At 41.6% G+C, this 19824-nt stretch overlaps 1 protein-coding gene across 4 annotated transcripts in view; it reads right to left on the bottom strand.

Annotated features, from left to right (window-relative positions):
• Positions 1-19824, bottom strand: part of LOC145984022 (ligand of Numb protein X 2-like) — an 881878-nt gene that overhangs the window by 538431 nt on the left and 323623 nt on the right. For all 4 annotated transcript variants that reach the window (XM_083117335.1, XM_083117333.1, XM_083117336.1 and 1 more), the window contains exon 3: positions 18322-18414. In XM_083117335.1, the coding sequence (XP_082973461.1) occupies positions 18322-18414 (93 nt within the window). The remainder of the gene's footprint in view (positions 1-18321; positions 18415-19824) is intronic.

The raw sequence follows: 19824 nt of genomic DNA, 5'->3' as shown, positions 1-19824 counted from the left end.
ACTCCTAGGAGATTACGACAAACTTATTCCTCTCTTCGTAGAATTACGAATCGTCTATCCTATTATAAATAACCGTTAACCAAAATGCCTAACGATATTTTCGGTAACACTAAGCGTGTAGACCACGCAGAAGAGATTCTCATGTTGGACGTCCGAATTAAAAAGTTGAGGAGCGATTTGATCGCTTTGCAGGAGACCTTAAACAAAAGTTTAGAGTCCGAGATCGCTACGCTCCAAACGCAATGTCTCGACCCTATTCTGAAAATCGATTCCGAACTGAAAACGCTCATAAAAAATTATGTCGACGTACCTTCTTATGACAGCGTTCAAAATATACAGTTGAGCGTGGATAAGCTTCAAAATGATTTGGCCAAATTACAGCAATTTCAATCGAAAAATGAAGATTTGGAAAAATTGAAACTCGAAATCGAAGAACGAACTTCCGCAATCGAAAAGAATTTCTCTGAACTTCAAACTGTCGTGAAGGATATTGATGTAGAACGCTTGCATGTTGTTGTTTCCAAATTACAAGAAGAATTCACCGGCACGTTGGAAGAAATTAAATCCAAGTTACAGACTTTGGAAGATACCATGACGAACCTACCATCGTCAGACGAACTGCAGGTCATCGGCAAAAGCGTCGCGAACATAAAAATTCAATTGGAGGCTTATCAAGATTTCGAACACATTCAAACCACCATCGCTACGCTTCAGGCATCTCTGGAGTTGATCAACGAAGAAATTAAAAATATTCGCGCTGAAGCGAACGCGTTAACGAGCATTCAAGACACGTTAAGCACGGTTCAGCAGAAGATCGAATATTTAGAAAATTTGAACGTCGAATCCAATCTTGCTCATTTTCATCACGTGCTGGACAACATACAGGGTGACTTGGAATCGTTACGGACGAGCGTACCTTCGAGCGAAGATTTGGAAAAATTGAAAACGGCGGTGACGGCACTATCCGAATCGAGCGACATCAAAAGTTCGTTGAGCGATCTCGAGAGTAGGGTGGCCAATCTCCCCACCTCCAAAGAATTACACACTTTAAAAAGGAACATATCACGTATGCTGAAACGACTAGAAACGGAAACGGCGAACGTGGAACAGATTCGAGACGAACTTGCTTCGCTGGTGTCGACGCTGCCCACTTCGCAGAGCGTCGCAGACCTTCACACGCAGTTTACCGAGATGCGAAGCATCGTGAACGATCTCACCGAGAAAAGTTCGAAATTGAATCAAGTCGAGAACCTTCAGAGTATCGTCGTCAACATCAGAGATCAAGTTGGAGTGCTGGAATCCACGCAGGAATCGACGCTGGCCTCTTTCGGTGTCAAGTTACAAGAACTTAACGAAAACTACAAGCAGTTGAACGTGGAAGTGAAAATCAAACCGTCATTTTCTACCGTAACGGATACCATAGTCGAGCATTTGTTGCCCGTACAAAATACACTGGGACAGCTTCACAGCAACCTCGTTAGCGTCGATACTAAATTCGCTAAACTGCATTCTCTGCAAGCCATCGAAATCAACAGCGTACCCAATCAACAGAGAATCTCCACGTTCGTCGAAGGTAACAAACTGTACATGTTGCATCCTTATCATCCGTACTACAAGTTTCTCCTCGATGGCACGATTCAGATAAACGAATTTTCGTACTGGTCTCACGGCAGAAAAGCTAGCGTTCCCACCATGACCTTAATATCGAATCGTGGTGTTCAGAAAGCAGGAAACATTCCTCTGGCACGTTGGAACGAAACGCGCAACGTATATGAAATACACGAAGACGAAGATCTCACCGTTTTTGACGTGAGCGCCGGCGATAAGCTGATCGTTCAAAACACAGGTGAGGTGCCACCCTCTTTGAATCCCATCACGCTGGTGCTTCTCTTCAAACGTAATCTCTAAAAAAAATGTCTAGGCAAGCCATCGTCCAAGAATTGCATAAACCTGCACGCCGCAACTACGAACGTTTGGCGGTGGTAACCAAGGGCATCGATGACCTCTGGCAAAGTGACCTCGTGGAGATGAGCAGCGGCAATCTAAAAAACGTACATAAATTGAACAAGGGCAACAAGTACCTCCTCACAGTCATAGACACATTTTCGAAATTCGCATGGGCTCTACCTTTGAAGGCGAAAACGGGGGCGTGCGTCACGGAAGCATTCAAGTCAATTTTTCGCGAAAGCGGGGGCAGACGACCACGGTTTTTGCAAACAGACAACGGTAAAGAATTTTACAATGCCGTATTCCAAAAGTTTATTCAAAAACATGACATTCGACATTATTCGACTTTCAGTCACATCAAAGCCAGCATCGTGGAAAGATTTAATCGAACCTTGAAAACACACATGTGGAAACGATTCACGCTTCGGGGAAATTACAAATGGGTCGACATTCTGCCGGAACTCGTCGATACCTATAATAATACGGTGCACGGAACGATAGGCATGAAGCCAGCTGACGTTACCAAGTCCGACGAGCAGCGATTAATTTCCAGCGTTTACTGTCCAAAGTACACACCCACGACAAAAAAACCTAAATACAAAATTGGAGACGAGGTGAGGGTCAGTAAATTGAAGCAAACGTTCGACAGGGGTTTCACACGAAACTGGAGCACGGAACTTTTTACCGTGGTTCGAGTTCTACCCGGAAACCGTCACACGTATATAATAAAGGACAGTGGCGGTGAAATTTTATTGGGGCGCTTCTACGAGGAGGAACTCTCTAAAACTAAATACCCCAACACGTACCTTATCGAAAAAGTTTTGCGTAAGAGAGGCGACAAACTTTTGGTGAAATGGCTGGGACTTCCGGACACGAGTTGGATCGATTCAAACGAAGTGATTCTATGAGTGCGTGGAATGTCGTGAAACGTCTACCTGATTCGGAAAGTCAAACAAAAAAAAAGAACGGCGAGTTGCTTCCCGACAGCATCCGCTGTCTGATCGTAGGTCCTTCGGGGTGTGGGAAAACGACACTGCTCGTGGACAATTTTCTCCTCGCACCGAATTGGTTAGATTGGAAGAACAGGCACCTGTACGTGTTCTCGAAAAGTTTGGAGCAATCCAAATACCAGCAACTGATGAAACTGTACGATGGTCTGGACATTGCAACGTTCTCTTCGGAAATAAAGCCACTCGACGATTGTCGTGAAAATTCAGTCGTTGTGTTCGACGATGTCATCCTGGAAAATCAAAATGAAATTCGCAATTTTTTCACGCAAGGTCGTCACAAAGGAATGGATTGCTTCTTCCTAGCTCAAACGTTTTCCAAAATTCCAAAACAGTTAGTACGCGACAACGCTAATTTCATATGTTTGTTTCGTCAAGATCACACCAACCTCAAGCACGCGTACGATGACTACGTAGGCGGAGACATGAACTACAATCAATTTTCGGAACGCTGCTGCTCCCACTGTTGGAACAGTGACGATTTCGGATTCGCAACGATCGACATGACAAGGAAACCCAACGACGGAAAATACAGAAACAAAATCAACGACTTTCTAAACGTTGCAACGTTGTGAGAAACGACGTGTATAAATAACGTTATGACGAAACGAAAAATCGAAGACGAAAATCTCAAGCTCCGCGATTACCTCGCGAAACGCTTCAAAGGTTGGAAATCCGAGAATCGCGGATTCTACGAAGAGAAGAAACGTCAAGATCAACCTGTGATCGACGCCATCAGCGATCTAGGTAAAGAAATTAAAGGCGTCACGGAACAAAATAAAAATTTGATCAACGAACTCGTACCACTTGCAGCTAAAAGTTACGCCGTACCCACGCCTATTTCGAGCATTCCTTCGACGCCGTTCGAACTGAAGGACGTACCGGCACGACGTCAAGCCATAGGTAGCACGTCGTCGTCTTTGGATAAGATCGAGTTGGGACCTTTGGCACGAGACTACCTGAGCACGGGGAAATTCGACAAGGATGAAGTGTTCGGATTGTATCCGAGCATGGAGAGCAACGAGGGCGGCGGTGTGGTTTGGAAGATTGGAAAATCGAAGGTGACCTTCGAAGGCAACGACATTAAAGTTAATTTAGGCGAGAAGGATAGTTGGAACAGGTATCCGGGTACGGTGGGACTGTGGGAATTCGTTGCCAAAAAGCAGCCGAAAGATTACACCGACGAAGATTACCAGAGTTACAAGGAAATTTTGATCATGACGGATGCCTTGTACCAGAACAACGACGCCTCGCAGAATAGGGTGAAATCGAGCAGCGGCGAGAAGTACAGAAATCTCATCAAGCCGATATGGAACCAGGTCAAAACAGGCAGCGGCGTCAAACTCTACAACACCCTACCCAAAGAGTTCGTTTGGGTGGACGACGTGCGCAAGCTCATAGACCGATTGTTGGTTATTGCAGGAGAGGAGAATGCAGGCAATCGTAATTTCTACAACGAGAAGGTAGGAATTGTGGACATGATCAGCGCCAAACTTTCCAACTTCATCGTGAACGACGACAAGGGCATAGGTTACCTCATTAAAATTATCAACACGCTGCCTCCTAGATTCTGGAACATGGTCGAAGGAAAGGGACTCGTGAACGACATCATCAACAAGTTACCTTTCGAGATGCATTTACCCGGCTACCAGTACTGCGGACCGGGTACCAAACTCGAGAAAAGATTGGAGAGAGGAGACAAGGGTGTAAATCCGTTGGACGCCGCATGCAAAGATCACGACATCGCCTACAACACCACTCGCACCGATCTAGATGCACGTCACGAAGCAGACAGAAAATTAGAGCACGCAGCTTTCGAAAGATTCGTCAGCAGAGACGCATCGCTGGGAGAAAGAGTTGCGGCACTGGGCACCACCATAGCCATGAACACAAAACAAAAACTTGGGTGGGGTATATAAATAACATACAGTAAAAAAAAAACATCATGTCTGGTATAACCGACTTGCCACGCGAACTACTGTGTAAAATATTCAAACTTGCAGTAAACGGAGATTGTGAGGATATAAGAAAATTTTTGATCATAGCGAGATCAACGCCGGAATTTCGCATCCCTTGTGAAATGGCTGTCAAGGATTATCTTCGGGAAATTAGCGGCATGAGGTGCGACGATCTCGACACTCTTTTTTCGGCCGCAGGGGAAAAATTAAACAATAGGTTAGATGAACTGCATGAGGCGAGGCAGGGGAGAAGACGATTCACAGATGATTGGCATAAGTCGAAACAAGAGACGGAAGATATCATCACGCACATCATCGCATTTTCCGAAGCACAAACTTTCTTCCTCTAACACAGACAAAAAAAAAAATCTTCGATACAAAAATCTCGTGAAAAAAAAAATATATATAAAATAACACACATCGTGAAAAAAAAATAATCTTCAGTGTATATATAAATAACACACATTGTGAAAAAAAATTAAATTTCTCTAACACACACACTGAAAATTTCTCTTCAATATGACGACTGAAAAAATGAGTGACCTCCAAGCATTAAAACAAATGCTAAATTTGTCAGTAGAGTATGTAAAAATTCAGGAATTGGAAGTGGACAAACCTTACACGATAACTTCCGGTTCAATTGTTTCTACCCAGTATGGTCCCAAGGCGCGTCTGTTGCTCAACGCACAATACAGTCTATTTTTACCAGATCGATACGCTAACATGTTATCCGACGAGAAGCTAGCTATTTTAATCGAGAACAAAACTCAAATCGTGTACAAGGGTACAAAGGAACTTCTTGGTAAGAAAACAAAGCACGTAATAGAATTTGTGTAAGGGCTCTGCGCGGAGTATATCCTTGAAAAAAAAATTACACGCAACAAAAAAAATCTCAGAACATTTATATATAAATAACATACCGAAAAAAATTACACAAAACAAAAAAAATCTCAGAACATATATATAAATAACATACCGTGAAGATAACATATAGAGCATCAACATGAAGCCCAAAGGTGTCGTGTACCAGATACCATACTCCAATCTGAAAAATCTAGGTGCCCTCGATGGGTTACTCACCAAGAAACAACGCGAGAAGAAACGTTCTTGCTTGACGAAAGGACACGGAATGAAATTACTTCTCAGCACACCTCAATTGAGACGCTTGCAGCGTTCGCGGAAACAGCAAAAAATCGGAGGTTTCATATTCAGCATCCCGGCCATCCTGGCAGCATTGGGGGCCGTTGGAAGTTTGGCCGGCGGAAGCGCCGCCATCGCGAAAACCGTCATCGACTCGAAGAAGAACAAGGCGGAACTGGAAGAACAAAAACGTCACAATCTGGCTATGGAGAAGAAGGGGAAAGGTATAACCAAAAAGCAAAAAAACAACCTCGATGCTTTGAAGAAATATAAAAAAAAGAAGAAGCCCTGTCCAACTTCGATATTGAATCTCTAATCGAACTGTTGGGAATAAGAAACTTCAGGGGTGTTTTCATGTCCGATTCTCTACCCTCTGCTGTGAAGAAAAAAGAGTATGGCGTGGTCAACCTGGACAGTTACAAAAATCCTGGTACACATTGGATATGCTACCTCAAAATTAACGATAACAATGCATTTGTTTTCGATTCGTTCGGTGGCACACCACCTGCCAGGTTGGTGAAGTATCTCAGTGTTGCCAACCTCTACTACAATGACAAACGCATCCAGGGTTTCACCGATGTTAACTGCGGCCACCTTTGCCTTTCTGTTCTCGCATACATGTCTAAAATAAATAACCCGTCGGTGGAACATTTTCAGAAAGCATTGTGGAATCTTAAACACGATGGGCGTGTTCCATCTCACGAGCGAATCTTCAATCTTGAAACTCACGCTGCACGACGACATCGTCTATCCTAAATCCGTAGCTTTGCGTGCATTCTACAGCATGTACCTCATACCTAACGTCACGCATCACAACAACAAAATTAGCGTCGGAAGCGAACACATCGTCGTCACGCCAGGTCAATACAATCTTTCCACTTTGCAAGCTCAGTTACCCAAAGGCACGTACCTTTCTCAAAATTCGGTCACGCACAGAGTGGAAATCGTGTCGGCGACGGAGACCGTGGACCTGGGCACCATGGGAGAACTTTTAGGTTTCGAGAACAACACCAAACTCGAAGCTGGCATCAAGCACACGGCAGCAAACATTCCTAAATTTCTGGCCATAGAGACTCTGAACGTTCACTGTAACGTAGCGGAAGGAATGATCACTAAATCTTCGGACGGGGGGTTGCTGGGAAGTCACAAGCAGACGGGAATCATCGCCACATTCAAACCCAATTCCGAATTCATGGAACCGATCATCTACACGCCCTCTTCGCCGATCTATTTTCCAGTATGTCGCAACCGCATAGACGACATAGAGTTGGTGGTGACAAACGAGAAAGGAGACGTGGTGGATTTTGCAGGTGCCACTACGACGGCCATCGTGGAGATCAACGTATAGTAAATAACACGCATAGTGAAAATGGAACAAATCGAAAGTTACGAATTGCAATCTTTCCCTCCGAACCGTCGCACGTTCGCTAATCTCAACGAAGCGAACAGGGAGATCGAATACGACGTGGACGTAGGGGACGGGTTTGTTCATCCTCACAGAGCGGACCTCTACCTTCAATTCGACGTAGTGAAAAAGGAAAGCGGAGAAGCGTTTCCACCCAATGCAAATTTGAAACTCGTGGACAACTTCGTGCCTCACCTGTTCTCGCAGGTGGAGGTGAGGAAACACAACACCGCCATCGACAGAATCGATTATCCAGGCATCACGTCGACGGCAGTGGGACCATTGAAATTATCCAAAACAGACGCGGCATACTATCAAGCGGGAGGATTCGAAGCGGGAACAAAAATATCGACGAGAAGTCACACGGTGCTCTTTCCCATGCGTCTGCTGCCGGGATTCTTCTCCGACTACAAAGAGATCATGTGGAAGGGAGGATTGCGCGTCACGTTTCGAAGAGCGGCCAACGACAACGGCGCACTGATGCGATACACCAACTTGAACGCCGACGGCACGCCGATAGCCAACACATTACCCGAAGCAGCCAAGTGCGTCATCCGAAGCATGGAATTGAGAATGCCGATCGTGGAATACGAGACGAACTACGCCCTCAAGTACAAAGCGGAGATCTTGAAGAGTCCGCAGGTGCCGATTCACTTTCACGGTTACCAGTGCGTACAGAAGTTGGCGTCGGGAAGTCACATGGAATTCGACGTGACGACTCAGTTCAACAACATACAGTTCGACATGCCAGATTTCGTCGTAGTGCTCTTTCAAACCGGTCGCGATAACAACCAGGAAAAAGATTCCAGTAAGTTCGACGACTGCAAGATCAAGAACGTTTATCTCAAGAATGGTAGGAACGAAGTGTTCCCGCGCGAGAATTACAACCTCGACATGACCAAAGACGATTACCTCAAACTTTACGAAGCTTACACGGCTTACAAGCGCGTGACCGAGGGAAACGTGGACATGTACTACACGCCCAGCGAATTCAAAATCCGCAGGCCGATGTTCGTCATCAACACGACGAAGAGGAGGCAGGTGGTGGTCAACGATCGCACCAACATCAAGATCGTCTGCGAGTTCCACGAAGCCTTGCCCGATGACACCGTGTGCAGCGTCATCCTGATTGCAGAGAAGTCTTTCGCCTACGACGTGAAGAACGAGAGGGTCACAGAGCAGTTTTAACAGGTTTAACATCTTTTTCTTGCACAATCAGTTACAATAAAAATTTTGTGCTAGCACAATAATAATACGAATTTCTCTAGTTCAGATCAGTTACAATGTCAATTTCACTAATTATCAGTTACAATATCTTTTTTTCATCAGTTTTTTGCACTCTAGCACGAGACAATCAGAATTTGTACAAAATTTTGTTGTTTTTACATGAGAAAATTAACAATAAAAATTCTTTTTTTTATCGTTTCAGATGCTGTCGAACATCAAGCACAAACACACACTAGAAAAAAAAAAGCATGCAACTTTAGTTTTTATAACACACACATTCTCCATCTTCATCAAGAAAATTTTATAATAAACATATCTCACAATAAAACTCTATATCCAAAAATATTACAACATCAAATAACACTAGAGTCGTTAGTACACGTTGCATGCATTACGGAGGTCCTCTGTAGAGTTTCATGGAAGTTTGAGAGAAAAAACTTTACAGAGGTGTGGTTATCCATAACCACAGCCGTTAGAACCTTTTTTGGGTTGGGCACCACGCACCCTGGCGAGGTTAGAGGCTAGGAATCCTAAAAAAATAAAAAAAATATTTGTTTGTTTGCTTGCGTCGCAATACGAAAATAATAAGAGGCGCGCACGCGCGTGTGTGGCACATCGTTCCCGAGAGAGGTTTACAAAGGTCACGATATACAAACATTAGTGTCCCCGGGACTTGGAAGATTACGATAAAGTGCATTCGTACTTCAGAAATGAGAAAATGCATTATTTACTCATCACGCTGTGTCAGCGCAACGAATAAATACGCGAAACGTAATCTGCCGATAGGCGCGCGCGCGTGTGTGTGGCACATCGTTCCCGAAAGAGGTTTACAAAAGTCACGATATACATTGGTGTCCCCGGGACTTGGAAATAAAATATCATATGGTAAAATATTCTTGGGGTGAGTTGGCAACACTGAACCGCAATTGATGGCGCAGAACCGGGTTGATTACACTAGTCAGTGTTGCCAACTCCCATTTGTAGGTTAGCTTCGTCTGTAAAATATCACATGGTGGAATATTCTTGGGGTGAGTTGGCAACACTGATCGCCAATTGATGGCGCTCAACTGAGCTGATTACACTAATCAGTGTTGCTAACTCTTATTCGTAGGTTAGCTTCGCCTGTCAAATATCACATGGTGAAATATTCTTGAGGTGAGTTGGCAACACTGAACCGCAATTGACGTTGCTAGTGTTGCTAACTCCCATTCGTAGGTTAGCTTCGCTTGTAAAATATCACATGGTGAAATATTCTTGGGGTGAGTTAGCAACACTGATCGCCAATTGATGCTGGTGAACCCGGCTACCTCCACTAGTCAGTGTTGCCAACTCCCATTCGTAGGTTAGCTTGGCCTGTCAAATATCACATGGTGAAATATTCTTGAGGTGATTTGGCAACACTGATCGCCAATTGATGTTGCCAGTGTTGCCAACTCCCATTCGTAGGTTAGCTTCGCCTGTAAAATATCACATGGTGAAATATTCTTGAGGTGAGTTGGCAACACTGAACCGCAATTGATGTTGCCAGTGTTGCCAACTCCCATTCGTAGGTTATCTTCGCTTGTAAAATATCACATGGTGAAATATTCTTGGGGTGAGTTGGCAACACTGCGAGAAAGCCTCAAGCGTTGCCAGCTCTTTGCTTGAGGTTAGGTTATACCCAAAAACAAAAACCTTGGTGATTTTTTCGAGTGAGGAGCTGGCAACACTGCGAAAATAAAAAGTAGGTCAAAAGACCCTGCCAGAACGTAGCGTTCCACCTACTACTAAAGTTAGCTTCGCCTGTAAAATATCACATAGTGAAATATTCTTGAGGTGAGTTGGCAACACTAAACCGCAATTGATGTTGCCAGTGTTGCCAACTCCCATTTGTAGGTTAGCTTCGCCTGTAAAATATCACATGGTGAAATATTCTTGGGGTGAGCTGGCAACACTGCGAGAAAATGAGGCTCATGCCTTACGAGAGAAATCCATTAAGGCGAGCCTCACCGAGCCTCATTTTCGGTTTCAGAACCCGGGACACTGCACTACTTGCTTTGTTACGGTACTGTAATCACGAACCACTATCAGGTGCATCACAACAGCAGGGTCAAGAACTCAGACTGAAAGCATACGTCCGTACGATTGACATTTAACGGCAGAATCGCCCAAACGAACCCGCATGCCCACGCAGGGACTAGAGAGACTGTGGCGCCATCATCCAATGATGTCACCATGCTTGTCATACACCAAGGCATGTCCGTAGCAAATTTCATTACATTATGACCAATAGTTTGATTTTTATAAGCGAAAATCAGGAGCAAAGAGCGAGTGAAACACCCTGTGGTTTATAAACCATACTTCACAACATGTTCTAAAACAAATATATCCTGAATATAACAGTCTCAAAAGGTTACACAATTAACAAACGGTATTAAATGAAAGTAATCAGTCATTATTGCCGTACTGCGATGTGATTAGTCCTTTTGTTATTAAAGGATAATTAACCATGACTTAGTTTCCGGTAAAAGGAAACAAATATTGTGATTTTGGTAATGGCATTGTCCCATGAGAATACAGTCATCAGGACTTTGAAGTTATTACGCGAGATACTTGTGCGTTTGGCATAGTTGTAGCATATCAAGTGTGACGTCTCAGGATATGCATATCTACGTAAAGCTTAAATGGGAAAGTTGAGGAAGAACTTGTGAGTGTAATCTTTGTGACCTATTATCTCCAATATGCTGATCGAAAGTATTCTGGAATCAGAGGCCATTATTGAAGCCCAGGATGTCAAGTCATCAGCTGGTTTTATAGCTGTATTTATTCCACTATAGGTTGTGCCATGGTAGGGCTCAAATCAGTGCTCGAAGTCAGGGGGATGGTATCCTCTCAGCTAACAAAATTTTCGCAAAGCATCCCCCAGCTGTCTCATTGTCACCATGTTAAACCCTAGGAGCAATCGCCCAGGCTAACCCCAAGGCTCGTCCAAATATCCCCCCCAGATAACATTTTCCACTTTCAAGCGCTACCTCAGAGAAAGAGTGAAATCATTTTGTTTTTGACAGTTCTTACTTCTGAATGCAACAGCATGGCAGCAACTGCATTGTTCTTGTTTTAACCACTGCATCTATCGACAATCAAAACTATTGGTTTCACTTGATCAGAGTCAAGATGACGTAAGAATTGCAACAGACATGTAGCAGTTTTACATTCCATACTTATATCCTAGTGCAGTAGCGGCGATTGGGTTCCAAAACCGGGGTGGGGGGGGGCAAAGTGCCAAAACCAGGGGGGAAAAGTGCCAAAACTGGGGGGCAAAGGCAGTATATTTACTTTTGTACATAAGATTTAGCGTAGTGCATGGGAAAAAAGGGCGAAAAGTGGGGGGGGGGCAATTGCCCCCCTCGCCCCCTAATGGCCGCGTCTGTTCTAGTGCCATAAAAACAGTGTCGTTCTCTATTACCGATACTGTAAATGGTAAGATTCAAATTTAACGATCTGCAGCGGTAGCATATGTCGCTATGCCTTGTGTTAAACACTTATCGATTTTCACATACAACAAAGTGTGAATGCTATATTGTCCAGGGAGAGAAAGAGAGACAGAGATACATCACTTCATCAATTTATACTATTGTTAAGGAAATTAACGTGGATAATATACCAAAATCAACACCTTTTCAATTACGTCAACTTACCTCCGATATTATTACAAATAGCAGATGGAAATTGCACTTCCCTACATCTAATTTTCAATCACTAACTATAGAAAAGTTTGCTCAGACCTAAAGTATAAAACCTGTCTCAAAAGTTTGTCAAACTTTATTCGAGTCTATTATTATGCTCAAACAGAGTAATCGAGGGACCACCTGAGCATAAAGTTTAAAAGTTTAAAGTGAAGTCCGAACTACAGCACTTTATCCCCCATCGGAAAATGAACCCGCTTTCACTACAAGAGTAAATATGGTATCAAGGAGGCACCAAATTTTGTTACGAGTAAAGAATTACTAGAAAAGGCGAGAGAAATGGTCAATTAGGCACACATATTTCGTTTGTCCAATTACTTTTCTTTAATGTAGAGACTTGCATGTCCATAAAACGATAATACGAGATGAAAGTTATCTTTAATTTCTTGTAAGGATCTGTTGTTTTTATAACAATTATATTGTAAACTGCAACCCTTGATTAAAGCAAAATATGCAAACAAATAAATGCTGTTTCTCTTAAATAATTGCTATCTTTAACTCTCTCTCTCTCTCTCTGCCAATTGCTAATTCCGTGGCAATTGGCTGGTTTGGATGGCAAGAATCAGCCGATTCAGTTTTCGACCTGCACAGAATATGCAGCAAGTGGGGCAGCAATCTGGAAAAGGTTGAAATCTGAAGGTGCGAGGCCAAGGCTGTAGGCTGGGTGTAGTGGAACGTTTTATCTCCTTCTAATCCACTAACTAGCCTCGACCACTCTGGAGGTGTATACTAGAGCGTTGTCATGGTGCGGCAGTTGATACTGACCCTAGCATTGTTGCTCAGCGAAGATTGCTGTTTCAGCTGGAGCGTGCTTCCTATCCTATATGACAAATACCTTACGGACGAGGAATGCTGACACCGTTATCTTTCGGACGCGCGAGCTCATGAAACCTAATCTGACTACCAGACTGGGTACTAGCGTCCGTGCAGAATAATCAAAGCCAACTCCTCAAAGAAGTTTCTATAAAATAACCCACATCTAAACCCTCACCCCCCACAACCCTATCATCTTAACCACTCAAACCAACTGTTCTGGATTTCAGAATAGTTGTTATACCTATATACTCTATGTGATCAAAATTATCCAGACACACCGCGAAATGTGTGTTTATCGTAGAGGGCGACACAGTATTGCCATCTACCGCGTGGAACACATAGTCAGCGAACTCAGTAGTCTGCATACAGTGTGAGACTGTGAGATTTCCACCCTCCTAAGCATCCCTCTGTCCACTGTTTCCGATGTTATAGTGAAGGGATGTGTACAACCCAAAAGCGTGCAGGCCAACCTCCCATGTTGACCTCCAGAGACCATCGAGTATTGAAGAGGGTCGTACAGCATTATTGTCAATCATCCATCGCCACCATCACACAGGAATTCCGAACTGCATCAGGATCTACTCCAAGCACCATTACTGTTTGGCGCAAGGTGCGGCAACTTGGTTTCCATGGCCGAGCAGCGGCTCATAAGTCAAAGTAACACAGACAAATGCCAAATGCCGCCTTGTGTGGTGCAAAGAGCGTCGAAACTGGACCATAGAACAGTGGAAAACCGTTGTGTGGAGTGATGAATCACAGTACACAATGTGGCGATCCGATGGTAGGGTGTGGGTGTGGCGGATGCCTGGTGAACGACATCTACCAGCCTGTATAGTGCCGACAGTGATATTCGGAGGTGGCGGGGTTACTGTGTGGTCATGTATCTCCTGAAGGGGGCTTGGCCCCCTTGTTGCTTTACATGGCAATGTCACGGCACAAGCTTACGTTGACATTTTAACAGCTTTCATGATGCCTACCGTCGAAGACCAGTTCGGGGATGACCATTGTGTCTTTCAACACGACCGAGCACCAGTCCATACTGCATGGCTTGTGGGGGAGTGGTTTGACGAAAACAACGACCCACTAATGGACTGGCCTGCGCAGAGTCCTGATTTGAAACCCATAGAACATCTCTGGGATGTTTTGGAATGCGGACTTCGTGCTAGACCACACCAATCCACATCAATGCCTCTTCTCATTTTGGCGCTCTGCGAGGAATGGGCTGCCATTCCTCAGGAAACCTTCCGGCACCTGATTGAAAGTATGCCTGTGAGAGTGAACGCTGTCATCAAGGCTAAGGGTGGGCCAACACTGTATTGACTGACAGTGTTCCCGATGGAGGGTTGCCCAAACTTGTACTTTATTTTCAGATGGGTGTTCGGATACTTCTGATCACATAGAGTATAACATACCCAAAATAACAACAGTTATATACCTAAAACTAACCACATACTATGTAATATAAAAATAAGCTAATTTTAAACTACATTCCTAATACCTAATAAATTAATAATTATCAAACATACTAAAATCCTTAAATAATAATACGAATAATAATAATAAAAACACACTTTGCTAAAGACCTGTTTCGGTTACCAGAATGGGTCAATACAATAATATAAATTTGAAGATACTATTATATGTATAGAATACTATACTTTTTCTTATTTTCATTTTCTTATTTTTTGTATTTGTGTATTAAATTGAAAATGAAGATGTAAAGAAGGAGAAAAGAAGGCGGGGAACAGTTAAATTGAGGAAACTGACGTCCTGGTTTATTTAAAGGTACCAGGACATTAAGCACAGTAACCATTCTTCTGCAGTGATTTTCCTGATAATTCCAGTACATTTATTATCTCGAATATTCTGGACTGCAGCCATTTCAATGAAATTTTGTTTCAAATATTATCCAAATCATTAGTAGACGTTCACAAAAGCTTTGGTAAACTAATATACGGACATGCAGCTGTGAAAACATGGCATGAGATTCAAATACTCTTGTTATATTATTGACACGGCAAAAATGTGAATGCTGCATGTGTCCGAAAACTTTTCATTCACCCTTGTTAAACAAATTACAACTCATTAAAGGTTACAAGACCTTTTTCTCAGAGTTTTCACGTGTAGGCTATTGCCCCATAACGCAAAATCTTGCTGATAGGTGGAGAAGAACATAATACTCATACAATCAATAACACGTTATCTTATTGCATCCCGTAACCTGCTGGTAATTATAGAACTTAATTGTATTTGGACGGTGATACAGTTAAGCCCCATTATATGATGCTAACATAATGCATGTGGAGAAAATTGGGTATGCCAGTTTACAATGACATATTACCTCTGATACTGAGGTATACTGATTAAAGCTGCAGTCGATATCCGTGGCGGAGTAGTTAGCACAGCGCGCTACGACTCCAGAGGTTCCGGGTTCGAATTTTGGCATGGATGTTCTTTGCGAGTGCCCCTTTATTTATTTCATAACTCGTATTCATCGTTGCGATTAGCGAAAAGCATAATAAAACGTTGCAAAATAACAAAAATCAAATCAAAGTTCGCAGTGCAAGAATGAGTTCTTGTAGAGGATTAAGTTGGGCTAAGAAAAATGTTCTTTCCTGTAACATAGTATAATTGTTAACAAGGAATAATATTGACAGTAATTAATATACATCACTATACTAACTTTGGCAGTAATACATGTAGAAATGTTAGCACGTTGTTGTTTTTATTGTACTTTATTCTGCCTTGCTATTCCATTTATTTCTGTTTTCACAACGATGAGGATGAATGATAAATATATGAAATTGATAATTGAGTTTTGAGTTGTTGTTTAAAGTCCAGTTCATGCACAGATAAGCTAATCGGGACTGAACCTACTTTTTAAAGTCGGATCCGAACCACTGTGCAATGTGCCTCCACTGGGTATCAAACCCTGGACCCCATGATTACAAGGTGACGACGTTACCACTACGCCACCGGTGATAAATAGAAATGGGAAATCTTGGATGCAAGATCGGCGATAATGCTTACTCTGCCACAGAGGAGAAAATTTTAGCCGGAATCTTATTTTCGATTCGTAATTTGCAGATTATATTAGAAAGCATTAGCTAATTTACAAAGTTGTACATAAACATAATTACAATGTTTATATTTAAAACATAATTTCTTATGGAAGCATGAATCAATATTGATTTTGATTGTGATTGCTAAGTAATGTCCGTATTAAAATTGAATAAATACATTTTCTGGAGGACATACAATAAAAAATCAATACTGAAGAGTGGTGAAGATGGAGGAACTATAAAATTAAGTCAATTCCTGTGACCGACAAGGGGACGCTGTTCAGCGGGGATTGTTGTGGTGGAAACTCGAGATCCTTGCTGATGTTTCAGGTTGCGAGTTGGACCAAAGGGAATCTCTTAAGAAGTCTCTCGAGGGTTTCAACGAGCACCATCAAAGCCGAGAGCTGAAACTCGGGGTGCCACAAGAAACGTGACAGAAAAACTTACTCGAGACGTCCTGAAGAGAAGAGCTGACACCGCCAACAGAAAAACGAACGGTGATGGGATAATGGAAGGGACGATTCGAGAGAGAGAACGAGGTATGTATAGAAAAGACAAGTCGCTTATTTTTCATTAAAACAAGTCACTTTTCAGAGCGACTTGTCTACATCTATCTCTATCAAAGAGAGAGAGGGAGGATTACTTTCATGGCCTGCGTCACATATCTGAAAGGTCAAGTTTTACTGGCGTTTTCTCTACTGGAATCTCCCATGGTCGCATTGTTTTTCAAATGCATAGTTTGGTTTGTATTACAACTAGCCGCCATTGCTCACATTTAATTCCTTTTATGTATCTTTAATTATTGCTAACTCCATTCAAAATCCATTTCTCGTCATTATGGTCAAAATAAACTTTTTTAATTGTGGAGTTGAATCCGTTACGTGCACAATTTTCCAAAATTTATTAAGTTCCATGAAGGAGAGCATACTAAGGGTGTTACACATTATTGGTCTAAGATAGATCTTGCAAGCATATAACTTAATTTGTTTGTTTGTAAGTCCACTATATGCTCAGATATGCTAATCGGCTTGGTCCACTGTGCAATGTACCTTCACCGGGAGTCGAACATGGGAACTTTTATTACAAGGCTATAGACGTATGCTATCAGCGAGATCAACATATCGTTTGAAATATAATTGATCACATGCAAATAGAGCGTGTAACGACACTGTGGCGTTAAAGGTTGTTTTTTGTCATGTTCCGTTTTGAAGAAACACACCAGGAGATTGTCGCATGCGGTGAGTTTCTTTGGTGTAAAAGCTTACTTAGATGTATATAGAGAAAATGTGATCAGCACTGCGCTCCGAAAAACCTGACTCAGAAAAGCTATTTGAAGTGATACTGTCAAGAGCGGACATTTGTCAATTTCCAAAACATTAACGACAATCTTTGTAAAAATCTGTACTAAAAAAAAATCTTAAATGATTTCAAATAAATAAGAAACAAAGCTGACAATAAACATAAATGTACGAGTTATGCAAAATATCTAATCCATTTCATTTTTTCTTTGACAAGAAACTACATATTCTGAAAGATATATACCTATACACACATATATATATATATATATATATATATATATATATATATATATATATATATATATATATATATATATATATATATATATATATATATATATATATATATATATACTGCTGGACAAAAAAAACCGGACACTTGCATTTTTTGTGATAACGCAATGGGTCGATAAAAGCTCTGGTACAAGGGCTAACTAAATGTTGCAGAAACTGAATTAAGTACGAATACATAAACAAAGTCCGAGCCTATGAATGGTGCATATGGTACTACATGATCTGCCGAACATTCTGTAATATACCTGCGAGCTGTTATTGCAATTCAGATGTCAAATATTAAAGTGTCCGGTTTTCATTGTCCAGCAGTATATATATATATATATAAATTCTATGGGCTCTATTTCGTAATGTAAACACGCCTATTTGTGGACAAGATAGTTTACAAACTGACATGGAACAATAATAAAGTCATCATGGCTAACTAAAACTAATTTACCTTCGACTTAGGTGTTCCTCTAAATCGCCTCTAAGAACAATTTCCTCACAGCGGTGGCGGTTTGGGCAACGAACAAGCAGTTTTTCTAGAAGCCTGAAATAAAATAAAATATCTGAATAATTTTTCAATATTCATGAAAATATAATACTAAAAAATGTATAGAATGTGTCTGCAAAATATTTGACATATTTTGGAAGCATGTTGTAAGGCCAGAAACAAGACTACTGGTTATTTCAACGTAGGATCGAAAATGTATTACATAGCAAAACAAAATCTTTGAGATGCTATGTAACATTGATGATAAGGAAAATTTACCCAAAATTTAATTAGAGGTTAAATTATAGTCTTCATCACTACACTATTTCTTATTTTAGATTTGCTTGTTAATTGTAATGACTTACAATTTATCTCATTTACCACAGATTAATTTAGAGAAATGTTTCTGCCTTTGTCCACCAACCAAAGTAAGATCATAAATAAATATCACATAATTCAACTGAATATCATAGAAATTTTGATGACTGCTGCCATCAGAAGAAATTCAAAGTAGATGAGCACAAGAAAACAGTTGTTGAATCCTACACCAAATCAACTGTTATATATACTGTTTTAAAACATTTTTTGTGTCACGTATTTACTCAGCTTCGTACTCAATAAATGTCAATTGTTGATGGATATGGTGATATTAGAACTTATGAACGGCTCGCTCTTGCAAGAGCAAAAAAACAACAACAAAAAACAAGACTTCAGCGTCCTACCTACTCCCTACTCCATAACATGTCTGGATGCATGTCTTTTGAAACGTAAACATGATTGCACAAGTAAACTGTTGCTCATGTTCCTAATCCTTTTTCACCAAGACTCTGGGAAAATATGCATGTCTGTGGATGGAACACTATTGTGCAATGTATTGTAAATCAAGTTTTGCCTAAGTTCTGTAAACAACCCCCCCCCCTCCCCCCGTTTGTGTTAAAACTTGATGGCAATTTCCTTCAGGAGAAGTAGCACCCGATTCTGAGTTTCAAACCTAAGAAAAATGTATCTGCTTTCAATTTGCCCACACAACATTACTCATCTAATTCAAGTTCTCTTTCAAATAGTTATGGTACACAGTTCGATAAGTAAGTAATGAGATAATTTTGGTTATCCCACGCGTGAATTCTGTCTGTAAAGTAGTGTTCCAAAATCTACAACCTGGCAACACGTCATGAACTTCCGATAGGCATGCTGGGAGTTATGCAGCCATGACGTGAAGGAGGTGTCGTCACGTAATAGCCATGAAGAAGCGAATGAACATCAAGTCTCATGAAAGACATTCTGAAAACTGCTCACAGGAATTTTAAAAAATGCTTGAATTTCATTGTTGCATAGGATAAGAGTTAGCATTTTTGCAACGATCCTCCAAAGCACAGGATGAAAGTCGTTAAATTTACCAAGAGGCAAGAAAATGCAGCTCAGAATTTAAAAGTGAAGACAATTTTTTACATGATAACGAAGGCATAT

Source organism: Lepisma saccharinum, chromosome 2, assembly GCF_977018435.1.
Source record: "Lepisma saccharinum chromosome 2, izLepSacc3.1, whole genome shotgun sequence".
Classification (NCBI taxonomy): Eukaryota; Metazoa; Arthropoda; class Insecta; order Zygentoma; family Lepismatidae; genus Lepisma; species Lepisma saccharinum.
Note: the sequence above shows the minus strand (reverse complement) of the source record. Positions and strands in the feature narration are given on the sequence as shown.